This window comes from Musa acuminata, chromosome BXJ1-6 (assembly GCF_036884655.1).
Source record: "Musa acuminata AAA Group cultivar baxijiao chromosome BXJ1-6, Cavendish_Baxijiao_AAA, whole genome shotgun sequence".
Taxonomy (NCBI): domain Eukaryota; kingdom Viridiplantae; phylum Streptophyta; class Magnoliopsida; order Zingiberales; family Musaceae; genus Musa; species Musa acuminata.
In genome coordinates, this window is record NC_088332.1 from 6494245 (window position 1) to 6511977 (window position 17733).

At 40.9% G+C, this 17733-nt stretch overlaps 4 protein-coding genes across 4 annotated transcripts; 1 reads left to right on the top strand and 3 right to left on the bottom strand.

The window, feature by feature from the left end:
• Window positions 1-1826: 1826 nt before the first annotated feature.
• Window positions 1827-5552, bottom strand: LOC135675889 (serine hydroxymethyltransferase 4). The gene is made up of 4 exons (XM_065186519.1): window positions 4762-5552; window positions 3605-3995; window positions 3418-3519; window positions 1827-2324 (listed from the first exon to the last, which is right to left on the bottom strand). The coding sequence occupies exons 1-4, from the start codon at window positions 5437-5439 to the stop codon at window positions 2080-2082; spliced, it is 1416 nt and encodes a 471-aa protein (XP_065042591.1). The 5' UTR covers window positions 5440-5552; the 3' UTR covers window positions 1827-2079.
• Window positions 5553-8964: 3412 nt separating this feature from the next.
• LOC135675890 (adenosylhomocysteinase-like) lies at window positions 8965-12039 on the top strand. The gene is made up of 3 exons (XM_065186520.1): window positions 8965-9751; window positions 10441-10977; window positions 11472-12039. Exons 1-3 carry the CDS (start codon window positions 9041-9043, stop codon window positions 11679-11681), a joined length of 1458 nt encoding a protein of 485 aa, XP_065042592.1. The 5' UTR covers window positions 8965-9040; the 3' UTR covers window positions 11682-12039.
• A 652-nt stretch (window positions 12040-12691) lies between these two features.
• Window positions 12692-13066, bottom strand: LOC135675400 (protein RALF-like 22). The gene has a single exon (XM_065185553.1). It carries the CDS (start codon window positions 13064-13066, stop codon window positions 12692-12694), a length of 375 nt encoding a protein of 124 aa, XP_065041625.1.
• Window positions 13067-13638: 572 nt separating this feature from the next.
• On the bottom strand, window positions 13639-16269 carry LOC135675891 (small ribosomal subunit protein eS8-like). The gene is made up of 5 exons (XM_065186521.1): window positions 16147-16269; window positions 15968-16040; window positions 15208-15544; window positions 14051-14220; window positions 13639-13923 (listed from the first exon to the last, which is right to left on the bottom strand). Exons 1-5 carry the CDS (start codon window positions 16148-16150, stop codon window positions 13845-13847), a joined length of 663 nt encoding a protein of 220 aa, XP_065042593.1. The 5' UTR covers window positions 16151-16269; the 3' UTR covers window positions 13639-13844.
• Window positions 16270-17733: the final 1464 nt, after the last annotated feature.

A 17733-nucleotide genomic window follows, 5' to 3' on the forward strand; every position in this document is an offset into this window, starting at 1 on the left:
ACTTCTATAATTCCCCCAAAATAAGAAAAAAAATTAATATTTATCAACGTGGAGCGACACGGTGGGGGGCATTTTGGGAAATGTGGGATCGCCTCAGGTTCGGTGACGGAGGGAACCGGTAACAGCGTTTAGGCAGCGGGCACCGACGGGGAGGTGGTTGGATTTAGAGGAGATATAAATAATAATAATAATAATATTATTATTATTATTATTAAACCAAAAAACATAAAGGTGTACTGAGGATAACGTCCACCTAACTAACTTCACTGCCCCTCCAGAGCCTCTAACCTTATCCTACTCCACAACACGGCTCGAGCTGATGGGTTCAGCCCGTTTATGGCTAAACCAGACCGGAACCCGATTTCTTTGCTTTTGATTTCGCACTCGACTCCATGATGCCGGAATCGTATTCGAACGAAGATTTCGATGTGACTTGATGAAGAGTATAAAGCTTGATTGGGTAGTTTAATTGGAAATATACGACGAAGGAAGTCGATAAGGAAGACCCGACGAACTTATGAGTCATTGGTTCTCATATTCCTCAATCAATGCGGAACTAAACGATCTTATCGCAACTCAAATAAGAGCTTCAAATAAAAATGAGTTACTCCATATTATCATTTTCATTTTTGTCGTATGCAAAACTGTGGAGAGGTGTGAAGGTTCCTAAATTATCCACGGAATGTCAAATCATCAACATGGTTTAACAGTCATTTTTGTCTAAATGGTTTATGGACAATACTACACTAAATAGAACAAAAACAATCTATTGACATGTAGTAACACAAAAGTCATTGTCACTGAAGGATTGCATCGGAGTATACTCGAGAGAACTTCTTTTGCCTTAAATGCTTACATGTTTTGGTTTCCTCAACAATTTATCAGGTTCAGGAACACTTTGAATGGCACTCATCTCCCATACCTTACGATGCATTCCACATGGTGATGGACTAGCTTTGGCTACGGCAGCTTGTCATCAAATACTGAAAACCAAGTTCATCAATCTGAGCAAATTGAGAGCTGGTTCAAGAGATATGTACAGGTGCAGAAACTTTATGAGAGGATGCTGGTGCAGAACTTGCTACTTCAGCATTGTTGTGCTCCATCACCATTCAGTGAAATATCGATCACTTGCAACAGATGGGTGTGGCAGAAAGTAGGCAGCAATCCGAACTCTGATTGCTGGTAGTCCCAGCTGATCCTGTAACGTAGACAATATGCTCTAATTTTTCCTCGAGGTATAATTTTGTTGTGGTTGTTCCTCCATATTATTTGATTCAAGTGTAGTGTTGCTTCATCATACTTGTGTTGACTGTATATATATTGGTTTTGCCCTCTCATTGACCATTTTATGAGTTGTAATTTCACATATTTTTGTACACAATTTCAAACAGGTGTTCATGACACACAATTTTGATATTATAGGTCATAATTCCTCGTGTAAACAAATTCCTTATATTAATTAATTTGGCTGGAAAAGCCTAACTTGAGCAGGAGGCTTTAAATTGCTCCAAATGGCAACATTCTGATGGACCGGTACTATATATGATTGACTACAATATTTTGAAAGGTCAGTGGCAAAGCTATTGAGCATAATCCCATTAATGAATCGATTATCTCATCAAATAACAAAAATTGATATCCGAATTGATCTGGTATAAGAGCTGCATCACTGAAATGGATTTTATATACACCATGCTAAAACTTGATTTCATTCATTTGAACCCAAATAAATGTCAACCAAACAAGAACAAGTCGGCCTTCATCATGCCTAGGTTTATTAAACTTAAGAAAAAAAGGTATTGCGGTTCGTAATTTGACAATAGTGATAAGAAACCTTCTCACAGGTCAAAAGATATCATTATTCAGAAGGATCATTATGCTAAATAGTTTACTTTCGAAGCACATGAACTTGCATCAGAGGACGAAGTAGAAGCAAAAGCGAAGAGTTTGTGTGGACAATTGAACAAGCAAAACCAAGCACAGATTTATCAAAATATAGGGGGTTGAAAGAAACATGAGCAGAGTTGCATGCCGATGACGACGATACCCTAGACCTCGTACCTTTTTTCTTTCCAACTAGTCCTTGTACTTCATTGCAGACATTTGAAAGCCAGGCATGTCAAATGATGCAGCAAACTTTTCGACCGCTGCCTTGAGCTCCTCTATGTCCTTGTTGTTCACCAAGCCTTTGTTGAAGTCCTTCAGCAGCTTCCCATGTTCTTTCTGAATGCTCAGGCAAATGGTCACAGCCTGGTGAAGGAACTCGGCGATCTGCTCGAAATCCTTCTCGACCAAGCCCCGTGATGTCATGGCAGGAGCGCCTGAAAGATGAATCACATGGAACTCCTATGACGATGAGAAAAAGCATTGCAGAAGCATATAATGATCGAACAACATAGAATACATTTCTCAAGGGTTAATGCACCCATTTTTGTAGAGGTAAAACAAAAAAGATAGAGCCCATATTAATCATGGAGGACTAGTTAAACTGAAACAAAATCATATGATGCTGTAGGAGTAAAGAGATGAAGGGAATCTATGTAGGGAAGAGCTAGGAAGAGCAAAAACAGATTAGCTAACTTAACAAAAATATTTTAAATATACTCCATAAATTCAACAGACCTATCAAAGAAAGCTTTTGCATATAATACTAGAACCATGAATGTCCTTTCTAAATCCTAGTATAATATCCTCAATAACATCCTATATCGGCTCTTCTGTTAGTTATTCCATAATATGATCCTTGAAAACTCTGATGTCTTGTTTAATTTTATGCCCTAAATTGACTCTTTCTACTTCAACAATTTAACCCTAAAACAGGGTATCAAAGAAATGAGTGCAGCATTAATTAGACCAAAATACGAGGTTCTACCCAATGTGCACTCACAGTAGTAAGGTAGGAAACGATACAAAAGGCAAGATTTAGAGGAATGAAGGGAAGAAGTTACATAAAGAGGATAATAAGGTCAGCAACCTAAGAAAATTCTATAATTTCATCCATAACTCTATGAAATTCTGTTGAGAATAAAATACATTGTTAATGGTTCACTTAATAGAAGCTTAGACTCTGCAACCTTAGATTCCACAGGCATTTCCAAGTTCATTATGCCTTTGATATCGAGCAAAGAAAAATTAGCATTGAGCTAGAAAATGAAGGGTTGTATGGCAAGTAGTCCTCCATTAGTTCACAAGTGTAGACTTTCACTAAGTAGGTTAAGTCTGTCTTTGTGATTCTAACCCTTGATGCCAAGTTGGGAAATGAAGCAACCTCGCCGATGCACTAAAGCCAACCTTCTTTTGCTTCATAGAAAACAAATTCAGAGAAGTAAAATAATTTAAATTCTAATAATGAACTACCACTTTTCAGAGCTTTACAACCTGATGCAAGTAAATCACGCAAAGGAATGTTCTTACCTATACGCACACCACCAGGAGCCAATGCACTGCTGTCTCCAAATACAGCATTCTTGTTAACAGTAATATTGCAAAGATCACAAAGTTTCTCAACCTTGTTTCCTACACAAATCCAAGGTGAAGGGATAGATAAATTTAAGAGAAACAAACACCAAATAGCTACAAAAAGAAGTGAAACTTTTAGTACCAGTCAAGCCAAGAGGTCGAAGATCCCAGAGGACAAGGTGATTCTCAGTTCCATCTGTCACGAGCTTGTAGCCCTTGCTCATCAGATAATTCCCGAGAGCAACAGCATTGGCCTTAACCTGCTTGGCATATGCCTTGAATCCAGGCGACATAGCTTGCTTCAATGCCACAGCCAATGCAGCGATCTGGTGATTGTGAGGGCCACCTTGGAGAGCTGGAAACACTGAAAAGTTGATTTTGTCCTCAAAATCATAAACAGCATCTTCTGGCTGTCCTTTCTTTGGAGGCTTAGGGCCTTTCCGGTAGAAGATCATGCCAGACCTCGGTCCTCTGAGACTCTTGTGAGTAGTGGTAGTGACTACGTCACAGAACTCGAAGGGGTTTGCAGCTTCCTACATCATAGTGAAATAACCCTTTTGATCAGCACAATATTTAGACGCATGCAGAGCAAAATACAAATTTCTCAGAAAAACAAATAGATCAACTTTGAAATTACTCTGACTTACCGTATCATGAGAAGAAAAGGTCAATGCTAATAATCAACAAAATAGTCCAACTACTTGCAAGACCTATGTGAAATTATAAATTGACCATAACTGAGCTTTAATTTCTACTAAATGGATAGATATAGAAAAATGCAGTCAATAATCGTAAAACTGTAAAGTGTTTTGTTTACATCAGTAAAAGAAAAGGCAATGTAGCTTAACCAACAAAATTCTAAGACCAAGTCAAAATAAAAAACACACAAATTCAAGATGTTTGAACATGCATTACTACCAATCAACCCTAATATAGGTCAAAGAAAAAGATACAACAATATAATAACATTCAGATCTTGCGCCTACGTCTAGTAATTAACTGAAAAATCGGTTCTTGAAAAGTGCATTGCATAAAAAGCTAGTATATTTAATGTAATCCGAACCTGCAGATCTATTCCATATCATGCAAGGATCCAACAAAGGTCATCCATTCAAACCAGATCTTGAAAAGATGGTGCAAACAGAACACGCTGAAGAAAACAAAAAACCACTTGTCCAGATCTATCAGTTCTATCCTACGCATCACTTACAGTAAGAAGAAACAAAAGGAAAACGAAAGGCTTCGTTCTTAAAACAGGAACCAAAAAGAACCCTAGATAAAGAAATCACCGTTCATTACCTGGGCGGCCACAAGGCCACTGATGTGAGCCATATCGCAGAGCAACAAGGCCCCGCACTTGTCGGCGATGGATCTGAACCTCGCGTAGTCCCAATCCCTGGGGTAGGCGCTGCCACCGCAGATAATGAGCTTCGGGCGAAAGTCGAGGGCCTTCTCCTCGAGCTTATCGTAGTCGATGTAGCCGGTGGCGTAGCTAACCTTGTACGGGAGGCTCTCGAAGTAGATGGAGGTGGCGGAGATCTTCTTGCCCCCGGAGGTGTAGTATCCATGGGTGAGGTGGCCACCGGACGGGAGATCGAGGCCCATGATGCGGTCGTGGGGGTTGAGGAGGGCGGTGTAGGCGGCGAAGTTGGCAGGGCTGCCGGAGTAGGGCTGGACATTGACGCCCCACTTGGCAAGGTCAAGGCGGTAGGCGGCGAGGGCCCGGGAGCGGCAGAGGTTCTCGATGGCGTCGATGTGCTCGTTGCCGCCGTAGTAGCGGTTGCCGGGCATGCCCTCAGAGTACTTGTTGGTGAGGGCGCTACCAAGGGCCTCGATGACGGCGAATGAGGTGAAATTCTCGGAGGCGATGAGCTCGATGCCGTGCGACTGCCGCCGTTTCTCGTGCTCGATGAGGTCGTGGATCTCCGGGTCCACGGCGGAGAGCGGAGAGAGGCCCCATTCGCTCACAGACTCCATGACGCTAGACGTGGCAGAGTGGGAGAAGGGCAGGAGGAAGGAGTCTTCCAAGAGATCGGGGAGGTCCGCGGAGTTGAGTTGGGCGTGGTGAGGGGAAGAGGCTTCATAGGAGAGACATGGTTTGGGTTGGTTGTCATGGCGGTGACGACACCATTCTAATTGTTTATTTCGTGTTAATAAATATAAATTTTTTTTATTAATTATATTTATATATTATAATTAAAAAATAAATATTTACGATGTCCGAATTAATTAGTATATTGTTAAATAAGCGATATGTCAAATATTATATATATATATATATATGTATATATATATGACAGAAATAAAATAAATAAATATGTGCTGAAATTGGTGATACAATTATTTTCAAAAGGATATGAATGGATAGTGACGAGGGTAATAAATGGCGACAAGACTCATACTGACGTCAGTTGACTCAGACGAAGCTCACGCCTCGATCAACCCGACAGAACCTAGTCAAACGAACCAGAACACAGACCGAGGCCCATTAATAACCGCTCAGGCTCGATCCCTAACGTCACACCAACAGCGATGTCAGACGCCATCAGAGGTACGATTCTGCTCCCTGCGGGCAAGTACATTAAGTAACACTAAACTTCCCTATAAATACCCTCGCGTTCTAAACGCCAAGGGGGGGAAAAGAAGAAAGACACATAGGAAAATACCGCACTAATCTACATCATTGACTTGATCGGCGGAGGGGTCGGGTCGAGCTTCCGACCCGACCTGTGTGCGGGTACGAAGACTGAGTTGTTTCTTCCCAACGCCGCAGAGTGGAACCCTTCCCCGCAGGACACCCCCATGAGCTCCCACGTAACTCGATCCCTGCAACCGGTCGCATCGGCAACCCCCGAGGGACTCCGAGCAAGATCCCCGCCATTCGGACCTGAACCGAGTCGCGACGGCCCGGAGGCCACGGCTCAAAAGTTGCTCACACCAACAGAGATTAATATTTTAGTTGTATTACATATTTTTCCGATGTAAAACTATAATTTATGTATTAAATGCTTCTTTATTTTTTTCTCTCAATCTAATTAAATATGTTTTTTTCTATTACAGTGAATTCACATTTTTTTTATTAATTTCCTTACAGAATGAAGCCCAAAATAATTTGAAATATGAAGAAATAATCACATGTAAGCATACTTTGATTGATTTCTTGAGACTGTTTTAGCTGATTAGGTCCCAAAAATTATATATATATATATATATATATATATATATATATATATATAGTTTGTGACATTGAAACTCCATCTTATGATGTCACTAAAACAAGACCATAACACCATATACTGTATCATTCTAATATATATAAACAATTATCAATTATGTAAGGAAAGAACAGCATATGATGTGACCTTTGCTTGAAGATTTGGCCCTCTGAATCTTGAAGTCACAGGCAGTCATGTTGATTTCATTGGACGCTCGGGGGTTGGTGAGCTGTGCATCCTTTTCCCACCCGCCGCTTGTTGTCTCTTTCTTCAACCAAAGTGGGATGACAGTGAACATTTAGTATTTGTTTATGAAAAGAATACCTTCTTCGTATTATTTTTTTTTTTCTGTGAGATTGATTAGATTCTCGAAGTATCAGCAGCAATAAACAGTACATGCTTCAGCTCTTTGTATTCTAAGATTTGAAAAGAAAATAAAAATATTGTGATTATATATATTAAACATAAAAAATTTTAATTTCTGATTGCTCAATATAAATATTATATATAATTATCAATTTAATTTTTAGAAATAAAAATTATAGGTAAATTTTAAGTAAAAAATGTTACATGTGACATCCGAGAATCTAAGTGTATTGATGAAAACCAAAAATAGAAGATACACTTACAAAAAAGATGGGTAAGAAAGTAATTTCGATGTTCAAGTTGTATCTTCAATTGTGACAAACAATGTGCCATTAGGGACCACGGGTGGATATAATTGACTAGAATGACGTATTTGATTGTGAGAATGCTAGAGATTTTTATGGCTCATGAGGAAAAGGACGATGTAAATGTTGACACTCTACGTTTGTATTTGACACGGATACATATGTTGAGTGGCACTCTGTATCTCCTTCTTTTTCTCATGTGTATGTTGAATAGTAAATGGAGAAAAATGACGAGGGATCAAGGAGAGAAGAAAGATGAGTATTGCTCTTTTTCACATAATCATTAGTACTAATGTAGATGCAAAGTGACATTGCTATGCATCCGCATCGATACTAATATAGATATCGAGTTACACTCTATATTTACATATGAGTCGATGATGATGCAAACACCTAGCAACCCTTTTGCTGCCGTTAACATCAACGCATATGTAGAGCGTCGACATCTGTTTCATTGTCTTCCTCACAAAATTACAGACATCCCAAGTGTTCTCACCAACCATAACCATCCGTAACCCCTAGCAACGTCATCATTCGTCACAATCAAAAATATAACTCATACCTTGAATTATCTTTTTACCCATATTTTTTTTATCATTTTTGCACATGTTACATCGTTCATCAATAAAATTGATGGCATAAAAATAAATAAAATTAAAAATTTTACTTTCATAACTACGAATCTCAATGTAAATTTGTTAAGTCTACAAATCGCAAAAAAAGTCTATCTTCATAAGTAATCTATAATTAGTCCTAAAATAAATATGTATATATATATATTAAATTAAACCTTATATAATGATTATACTTGATCAAGTCACAATTTCATCATTTATCGTTTTAGAAAATAAATAAAAATTAAAGAAAAATTATAGTACATAGAAATATGTGTCTCATCACTGCGTATTTTGTGGCGACCGAATGGGGAATTCTGGATCAGACTTTTGAACACTCCAAAACTCAAGATTTGGATGTGTTCTTAATGCAAAGTCAAAAAGAAAAAAAAAGGACAAAAATATTTCAAAGTAGGTGGAGGAGTAGTTTATATGTTGGCAGGCATCGACAGTGACACTGTGTTCGGTGGACCTCACAACTTCACCACCAAATTTATTTGTAGAATTGTATGCATCTTTTTTATTAGGTTAATAGTTCTTCATAAAATTATATGTATATATCACTCTATGATGTCACTGATTTGAGCGTGTCAGATTCTTATTGGCAGGAATTTGTGACCATGGATTATATATAGCCTATTTTGTAGTCCTTTGACTTTGAAGTGTCAAAATTGTCTCTATATGTGTATATCGTAATTCTTATTGATATTTTTTCATTAACCGTTAATATTGTGCTTTATGTTTATTATACCCCACCTAAACGAGATGGAAACGAAACCAGATCTACCGTCCATCACATCTTCGCACATTCCTCAAAGCCCACATGGCCCGTTCCCCCAACTTTCTCTCTCTCTCTGCGTCCACTCGCACCCACCCACCCCATCGGGCCCCACCGCCAAGAATCTGACGTCTCGCGTCTCCGCATATCCAACTCTTTCTCATCTCGACCGTCCATTTCCCTTCGCATTTCTCTATATATACACACTTCACTGAGCCTCCATCCCTCGCATCCTTCGCCTCCGCCGCCTCCTTGACTCGTTTGCTTCTCCTTTTCATCGGTTGCTGCATCGATCGGAGGATGGCGTTGGTGGTGGAAAAGACGTCGACGGGGCGCGAGTATAAGGTGAAGGATCTGTCCCAGGCGGACTTCGGCCGCCTCGAGATCGAGCTGGCGGAGGTGGAGATGCCGGGGCTCATGTCCTGCCGCGCCGAGTTCGGCCCCTCCCAGCCCTTCGCCGGCGCCCGCATCACCGGATCCCTCCACATGACCATCCAGACCGCTGTCCTCATAGAGACCCTCACCGCCCTCGGCGCCGAGGTCCGCTGGTGCTCCTGCAACATCTTCTCCACCCAGGACCACGCTGCCGCCGCCATCGCCCGCGACTCCGCCGCCGTCTTTGCCTGGAAAGGTGAGACCCTCGCCGAGTACTGGTGGTGCACCGAGCGCTGCCTCGACTGGGGCCCCACAGGCGGCCCCGACCTCATCGTAGACGACGGCGGTGACGCCACTCTCCTCATCCACGAGGGCGTCAAGGCTGAGGAGGAGTTCGAGAAGACGGGCAAACTACCCGATCCGGCATCCACGGACAACGCCGAGTTCCAGATCGTGCTCGGGATCATCCGCGACGGGCTCAAGGTCGACCCCAAGAAGTACCGCCGGATGAAGGATCGGCTTGTCGGTGTGTCAGAGGAGACCACCACCGGCGTCAAGCGACTCTACCAAATGCAGGCGAGTGGCGCCCTGCTGTTCCCCGCCATCAACGTCAACGACTCCGTCACCAAGAGCAAGGTGATTTTTCGTTTGATCTTCTAATTTGGGCTTTCTACTCTTTCTGGACTTCTGGGTCCGGATCTGTGCATTCCCCCAGATCCAGATCCAGATCCAGATCCAGATCCAGATCCAGGATGATGTTTTAACAGGTTTACAATAGTTTAATTCCAGATCTCAGTTTTCTTGTTTCGATGTTTATAGACTGTTTATGTGTGATATTTTGGATTTTGACTGCTATAATTTGGTATCAAGATGTCACCTTTCTGTTTGTTTCTTTGTTTTGGAATGGAGGGTTTGAATGCTTGGATCTGATTGGGGAGCGTCCAATAGGTTATATGCTACAAGATTTGGTATTTATTGTCCTTTTGGATCTGGATCTGGTCCACTTTTACTGTTTCAGTATTAATTATTTACTGCAAGATAATTTACTGTTGGTGGATTGTGAGATTCGGAAACACTCAATAGCTAATAGATCACTAATGTCTGGTCAATTCTAGGCAAACTGTGTTGATCTTTCATCCAACTTTATCTGTGATCTAATAGATATTTCTGTCCAAATATGTTATCTTGCTTTTAATTGACTAGAAGTGCTGCAAATTTTTTTGTCATTGGTCCTCATTGTCCAAGACAGATCTAGTTTCGAGCTCTCAGATCTGAGGATTTTGCATATGGTTGTTCTTATGCGTTTCTTGGTCTGCCTTGAACAGTTTGACAATCTGTATGGGTGCCGCCACTCTCTCCCTGATGGGCTGATGCGTGCTACTGATGTCATGATTGCTGGCAAGGTCGCTGTGGTGTGTGGCTATGGTGATGTGGGCAAGGGCTGTGCTGCTGCCCTGAAGCAAGCTGGTGCTCGGGTCATCATAACTGAGATTGACCCCATCTGTGCTCTTCAGGCACTGATGGAAGGCCTCCCTGTCCTCACTCTAGAGGATGTTGTTTCTGAGGCTGATATATTTGTGACGACCACCGGGAACAAGGACATTATCATGGTTGATCACATGAAGAAGATGAAGAACAACGCCATTGTCTGCAACATTGGCCACTTCGACAATGAGATTGATATGCAGGGGCTGGAGACCTACCCGGGCATCAAGCGCATCACCATCAAGCCCCAGACTGATCGCTGGGTTTTCCCAGAGACTAGCACTGGCATCATAGTTCTCGCCGAGGGGCGTCTTATGAACCTTGGTTGTGCCACTGGGCATCCCAGCTTTGTCATGTCCTGCTCCTTCACCAACCAGGTATGTATGCTCCTTGACACTAAATTGTTCTTGCCGATCCATTTTTTATACAGTCCTCTATAGCTTGTATGCTTGCTAAGCCTTGATACATTTGATCTATATTAATCATGGGGGATTGTAGAAGCATGAAAGGTTTGTGCATAGAGATTGCATAGATGCCATTTAGATTGTCATACTCCAATATTGGTACTATTTCCAACTATAGTGGTTGTTAAAAGAAGTTAGTTCTTTCTCGTGGGTTTTCTTATTTTTGTTTCACTTGTACTTCATTCAAGTATAGAAAGCTAAAATGTATCGGAACCCTTTGGGTTCTCAAGGTATAAGGCCCATCCAAGTCTCCCGTTAGGTTGTCATGTAGTCTCCGTGTCATTGACATCAGTGGCTTTGCCCATGGATCTCATCGGAACATGGATCAAAATCAATTTCATATAGTTGATTAACACCAAGGGGTCATGCTTTCTTCTGATGCATCCATTAAACCAAAATCCGAACAGGTGATAGCACAGCTGGAGTTGTGGAAGGAGAGGAAAACCGGGAAGTACGAGAAGAAAGTCTACGTTCTACCCAAGCATTTGGATGAGAAAGTCGCAGCCCTTCACCTCGGCAAGCTGGGAGCCAAGCTCACCAAGCTCACTCCGTCGCAAGCCGAGTACATTAGCGTCCCAGTCGAGGGCCCCTACAAGCCTGTTCACTACAGGTATTAGGATGGCGCTTATCCAAGAGATTATGGCAAAGCAGTGGCAGTATCAATGGTCGTGTTTATTTTGCTTGGTTATCTTCCTTCTTCCTCGTATTGCTGGTTTCCCCGAGGATGTGTTTGATCCGAATGTTGTTGAAGGCATGCTTAGGAATAATTAGGGTAGGAAGATGTAATGGCCAAATGAGTTATCATCTTTGGCTCTTTTCCATTATTAATTGCATGGATACGTTTATCTCCCATGTTTCGGTCGTAGACTTGTTGAGATCTTTAGTTGTTATGGAATCCAACCCTTTTGTCGATTGCAAAATGTATTCTGCCACAATAAAAGACTCCAATAAGAATAAGAAATATGATTGGTTTTAGATCGGAGCATTAGTTATTGATTTGATTGAATATGATTGGATGTGACTTGCTTTTAGATGATGATTCATCGAGTCCATCAATCGGACTGGGGTGCGTAATTGGAAGCTCAAATCCAATTAAAGATCATCACCCAATAAGACTTCAACCCCTTCGTCAATGTTTGCTATGCCGAGGTGATGGTGAATGTAATTAATCCAATTACTTACGAAGATCATCTAATCTAATATCCTAAGATTTTAGATTTATAAATATGAAAAAGTAAGAAAGAATTAAAGGTTGAAAATCTCATCTCGTATAGATGTATATTTTTATATCTTAAATATTAATATTTTTATAACAATAATCATATATACTTATTAAGGATTTAAAATTTTTTTTATTTACATTAAATCTTAGATGAAATATTAGTTTGATAGTACCATATTAGATCCACTTATATTAAAGTTGAAAGAATCAAAATCCCATCCGACTTATTGTTGAGGGTTCAACTCTTAGAATTAAAATCTTCACTATTTGTTCTCTTTTTTAAAAATAATAATAATAAAAAAAAAACTCTCTGTGTGGAACAAAACTCCAACCTACCAGTTCTGAGAGGTTTTTAGCACGAGTAGGAAAGTGGAGTTCCATTGCAATATGAAGAATCCAAAGCCATCAATGGAGCGCACTGACAGGTGAACTCTGAGGTCGACGACACTCGTAAATAGGATTACAACCCCTGTTCGGAGGATTAGGGGAGCGAGGCTTTATGCAATTCGTCGTATACGGCTTGCCGACGGCACTGCAAGGCAACTTATCCGCGTTTAAGACCAGGTACGTGATCGTGTTCGTTGTCTGGAGGAACCGCCGGTGGATCTCCGAGTACATCAGGAGCTCCGTCGTCGCCGCATGGCACTCCGCTATCGTCCCGTTGCATCCGGCGACCACCGTCGGCTGGAACTCGACGCCGTGGATGAGGTGCGGCGAGCTGCTCGCAACGAGGAAGAGAAGAGGTGGAAGGAGGATGAGGAGGCTTAGCTCGTGCTTCATGATTTCCTTTGCAGCTCTCACTCCAAGAGTAATGCATATATGTAGAAGCTGGGAATTGGGGACGGAGAGGTGCCGTTAGGTGACGAGAGTTGGGACTCGACATGCACTCTTGGTGGTGGTGGTGGGGTTGAGTGAGAGTGGAGAGAGGACCAGCTTGTGAGAGACTGCAGCCTCATGCCGATGATAAGGTTAGAGGCTCTCGACATGCACTCTTGGTGGTGGTGGGGGAGTTGAGTTAGAGTGGAGAGAGGACCAGCTTGTGAGAGACTGCAGCCTCGTGCCGATGATAAGGTTGGAGGCTCCATTGTTGATGCATAGGAAACACCGTAGAGGAATCGTCCTCCCCGCCGGTGGAGCGGGGCACTCATCGTTGTAGGATCAAAAGATGATCACATTCAGGGAATTATCATGGAGAGTTTGTATGATTGCTACTTCCAACTCATATCAAATTTTATATGTACTTTGAACAGCCAATATAGTCATCAAATTTTTATGCCAATGCTAGCTGAGGTTGACAAGCTAAACTAATTTTATCTTAATCATCAAGCCACTAACAACGACAACAACAACAATATGAAAAGGTTTTTGATGATAGAAAATTTACCACGGGAGATTCATCAGAAGCGAGTCTAATACAGTGTTTGAACTCATCTCTATTTCACAATGTCAAAATTTCTATAAGAGAACATCTCTCAAATTCTAAAACAAAGCTCGAAATAAAGTGCATAACTATAGCATTTTGAAACTAGCGGTGGAATCAGAGAAATAAGTAGTTTCCTCAAGCGGCAGCGCCCTTGCCCTTCTTCCGCTGAAGCTTCTTCGTGTAGAACTCGAGCTCCTTTCCTTCCAAAATGTACCTGTATCATCACACATCATATTATTATTGTATAATATTATTGGACCCGAAAGTCAAACAGCAAAAATGAGCACCAAATAATGGTATGTTGGTTGCTGGCGAAAAGAATTCCACAGGATTATGCTTACCCATCAGATCTCCCACATTGACCGGGACGAGAAGATATACAAGCCAACAACCTTCCAGCACCAAATTGATCCTCAATGTGGGGATCAAGTTTCCGCCCCTGCTGCCGCTTCTCCAGCTTCCTGGTTACGTGGTTGCTCTTCTTTTCTTCCTCTGCGGCGGCTTCACCCTCCTGCCCATCCGAGGACAATGGCGATCAGAATAAGAGGGCAGGCATTAATCAATTTCAGCAAAATTTTAAGCATAGTCTGGGATTAAAATCTAAACATGTTTGATGTACATTGTCACATCATGTTTCTGGCATGTCTCATAAATTAGATCTAGGAGTAAGCCTAAAGATAATATTAACACTTGCTCGCACAAAAGCAGCAAATTTTAATTTCAATTTGTTGCTTGATCCATGGCAAGACATAATACCCCTCAAAGTGTCAATTCTTTCAGAAGAATGCCATGGGACTAGAACAAATGCAAACAATTGGGTTGACAAGTAAAAAAATATCGTTCTGTATCAATGAAAAGAATTCCACAAAAAGCCCAACATCAGCAGCCAGCTGAATGAAACGAGAATTACATGTGCTATGGTATTACAAGTTGATTCCATTCAAAACATAACGAACAACATCCAAGATAATTAAAATAAATGGTTAGGAAGTTTCCCATAAGAAAGTTACAAAAAAAAAAAAAAAAAATCCTTTGATATTCTAGATATTGAGAATGTTCTAAATTCCTAAAATTTGCAACCATAACAAAAAAAAAACAGATATTCAAACTGAAACATACAACTAGGGATCTCAGAGCACCTTGCCTGAATAAACTCTCTGCCAACAAATGTTGACAACCCAAACTAAATCAGCATTGTTTACAATAAAAAATCAGCATTGTTTACAATAAAACTAAATCACAATTTTAGAGAATCATTGATAGACATTGGCGACATCACCCAGATTGTTTGTGATGGACAAAGAAAATAACCCTTTAGAACATAAAAGGAGTTTTCAGATATCTCAAAAAGATAAACTAGATAAACCCCACAAAAATTTCAAACATAGACAATAATCACAATTAGCACCAAAAAAGTTTTTTGATTTAAGGGTAAGCAAATATACCAAGACCATCGTTGATTCTAACAAGAAATACATGAAAGAATAATGAAAGCTACCTCCATTGCGTCTTTCTTGGAAGCTGTTGGGGCCTTCTTCTTCCTTCCAATCTCAACCCCGTAATGCTGGAGGTACCACTGCTTGAAGGGGGCAGCATCAACCTGCACGATGGCACTCTTCACGAGGGTCTGTGTCCTCACAAGTTCGTTGTTCGAAGCGTTATAGACCACATCAAGGATACGGGTCTTGCGCGTCCCAGCCTCACTTCCCCACGAGTAATTCCCACTGTCCAACCGAAGGGCCCTCCACTTCACATTGCCCCCTCGGACTCGGACCCTCCTCACCGTCTTGTTGCTCGAAAGCTTTGTGTTTGCCGGCTGCCTCCCCAACTCATACCTATTAAAATATGAAATCTTTAGAAGGATCTAACTTTAGGTTTAACGGATATCACAAATATGGTTATCTAATGCGATCAACACTCGATCTACAACAAGTAAACGATTCAAGAAGCAAAGGAAACGCAGAAAATCAACTAGAAAGGGAGAAGAAGGAAGAAAAAGATTAAATATTGATACAAATTCATTAAATTTGTACCTCGGAACCCAATCTTTTCACTAGAGATCGAAAAAATGGTCAAAAGCGCAGCGAGATACAAGTCATAATCGGATACGCATCCAATGATTAAGAGAAATAAATACGATTCTTATGTGCGAAACAACCGAAGCAATGTAGGGTTCAAATGATAGACCAAAACCATCGTTTTAGAGAAGGCACCAAAGCAAGGGAATTCAGGAAGCGGGAGAAGAAGAAGGGTCTCACTTTCTCTTCTTCCTCCAGGCCTTCTTCTTGCCTCCGGTGGCGCGCCTCTTATGCATGGAGTCCCGTGAGATACCTGCGGCAACAAAAATAATAGGAAGAACGCCATGGACGTGAGCGAGGGGCAGAATGCAAGACCAAGCAATCTTTAGAGCTCCAGCTCTAGGGTTTATGATCTGTACCCATTTTGGCAGAGCGGTGGCGACACTTGGGGTCTCTAGGATTTCGCCGTCGCAAGCTTCTTCTCTCTTATATGCCCTCCGAAACCCTAACGTCTTTGCTCCGAAGCAACCAGTGCACGTGCCAAACACGTGATGAACGGGAATAAAACCCTAGCCCGCGTCGAAGCCCACGAATCGAGCCCAAATATGGACTCGGTTCGGTCAGACACGATTCCCGCGTTGAAACCGAGTCGAAGCCGAGTTTGAAGCGAGTCAAATAGCGACACAAACATAACCAGCTTTCCGGAAAATGATATATAGTCTCAAATAAATCTTATCGTCAGATATTGAATTACACATAATGATTGCATCATGGTATTAATTAGTCTGTGAGTAATGATCTTGATGATGCCAACATAGAGAACGGAGTTACGAATCAAACTTGACTTCTATGACCAAAATGGAAGAATTCATTTTAAAGAATCGGTGAAGAGGAAATACAGAATGGATTTGGTAGTGAAATTTGGTGATATCAATGTGCAAGTCGTTTGCGGCAAAATATGGTTGAAAGACTTTAATATATGGCTTTGTTCATGTTAAAAGGGGTTAGTTGGGGATCATCAAGAAGGGATTGATTCAAGAAACAGAAGTGGATGGTGAGACTGTGATTCAAGTAGGATACATTATCTATATATATATATATAATAATAATAATAATAATAATAATTATGCATGCCCAACACTAAAGAAGAGAAAAGAACAAAGAAAACGAAGGCAGGTTTGGCAAAGCAACGATGCGAAGGAAGCAAAACAACAGGAAGACAAATGGATACAAAGGCTGGCAAGCTGGATGAATGATTGGGAGCCAGGTTGCTGTAGCCAAGGCATGCCATCGAGAGCTTCAACACAAATCCAGCCTGCTGTGTCAATACAACAAACACTTGGAGGGCAACTTACCACCGCGCCGTTCGAGTAGCTACGTGCCGAATCGCCAGAGCGGCACTGCCCCTGGCGCGGCCCCTCCCACGTTTCGGACACATCATGTGATCTGTAAAGCTGGTGGGTCAAGAGACTGGTACACCTTTCTTGCATTGATCATATACTATGCTCATGTGTCCTCCCCTGACTCACCATCTCCACTATATTTGTGTTCAGCATGAGTACATGTGTACATCCATGCAAATCCTAAAAACCCATAAATGTGTCAATTATTGTTAGGATTTGGCGATTAATTTGATCCTCCAACCTTTAATGCTATAATTAAATATGTGATACAATTAGTACTAATCATAAAAATTAGTAAAAAATATTTTTAAATGAACTAAAAATATTATCATGGTAAGAGATTTATTTGGCTGGCTTTAAATTATTGGGACATCATGACCGGTTGTTATTAACATTAATATTTTTTATTTAATTTTAAAACAAGAAATTAAATAATTATGAAAAATATAGGGGACAAATTACGTACTTAAATTTTTAATAGTATGTTTGTGATGAAAATAATAGAATATTTTGCAATATTAATATAGTTAGTAGTTTATCTTTTAAATATAAATACAGATACAGATGTTATGCGCGTTTGGTAAATTTATATTTTTGGAAACA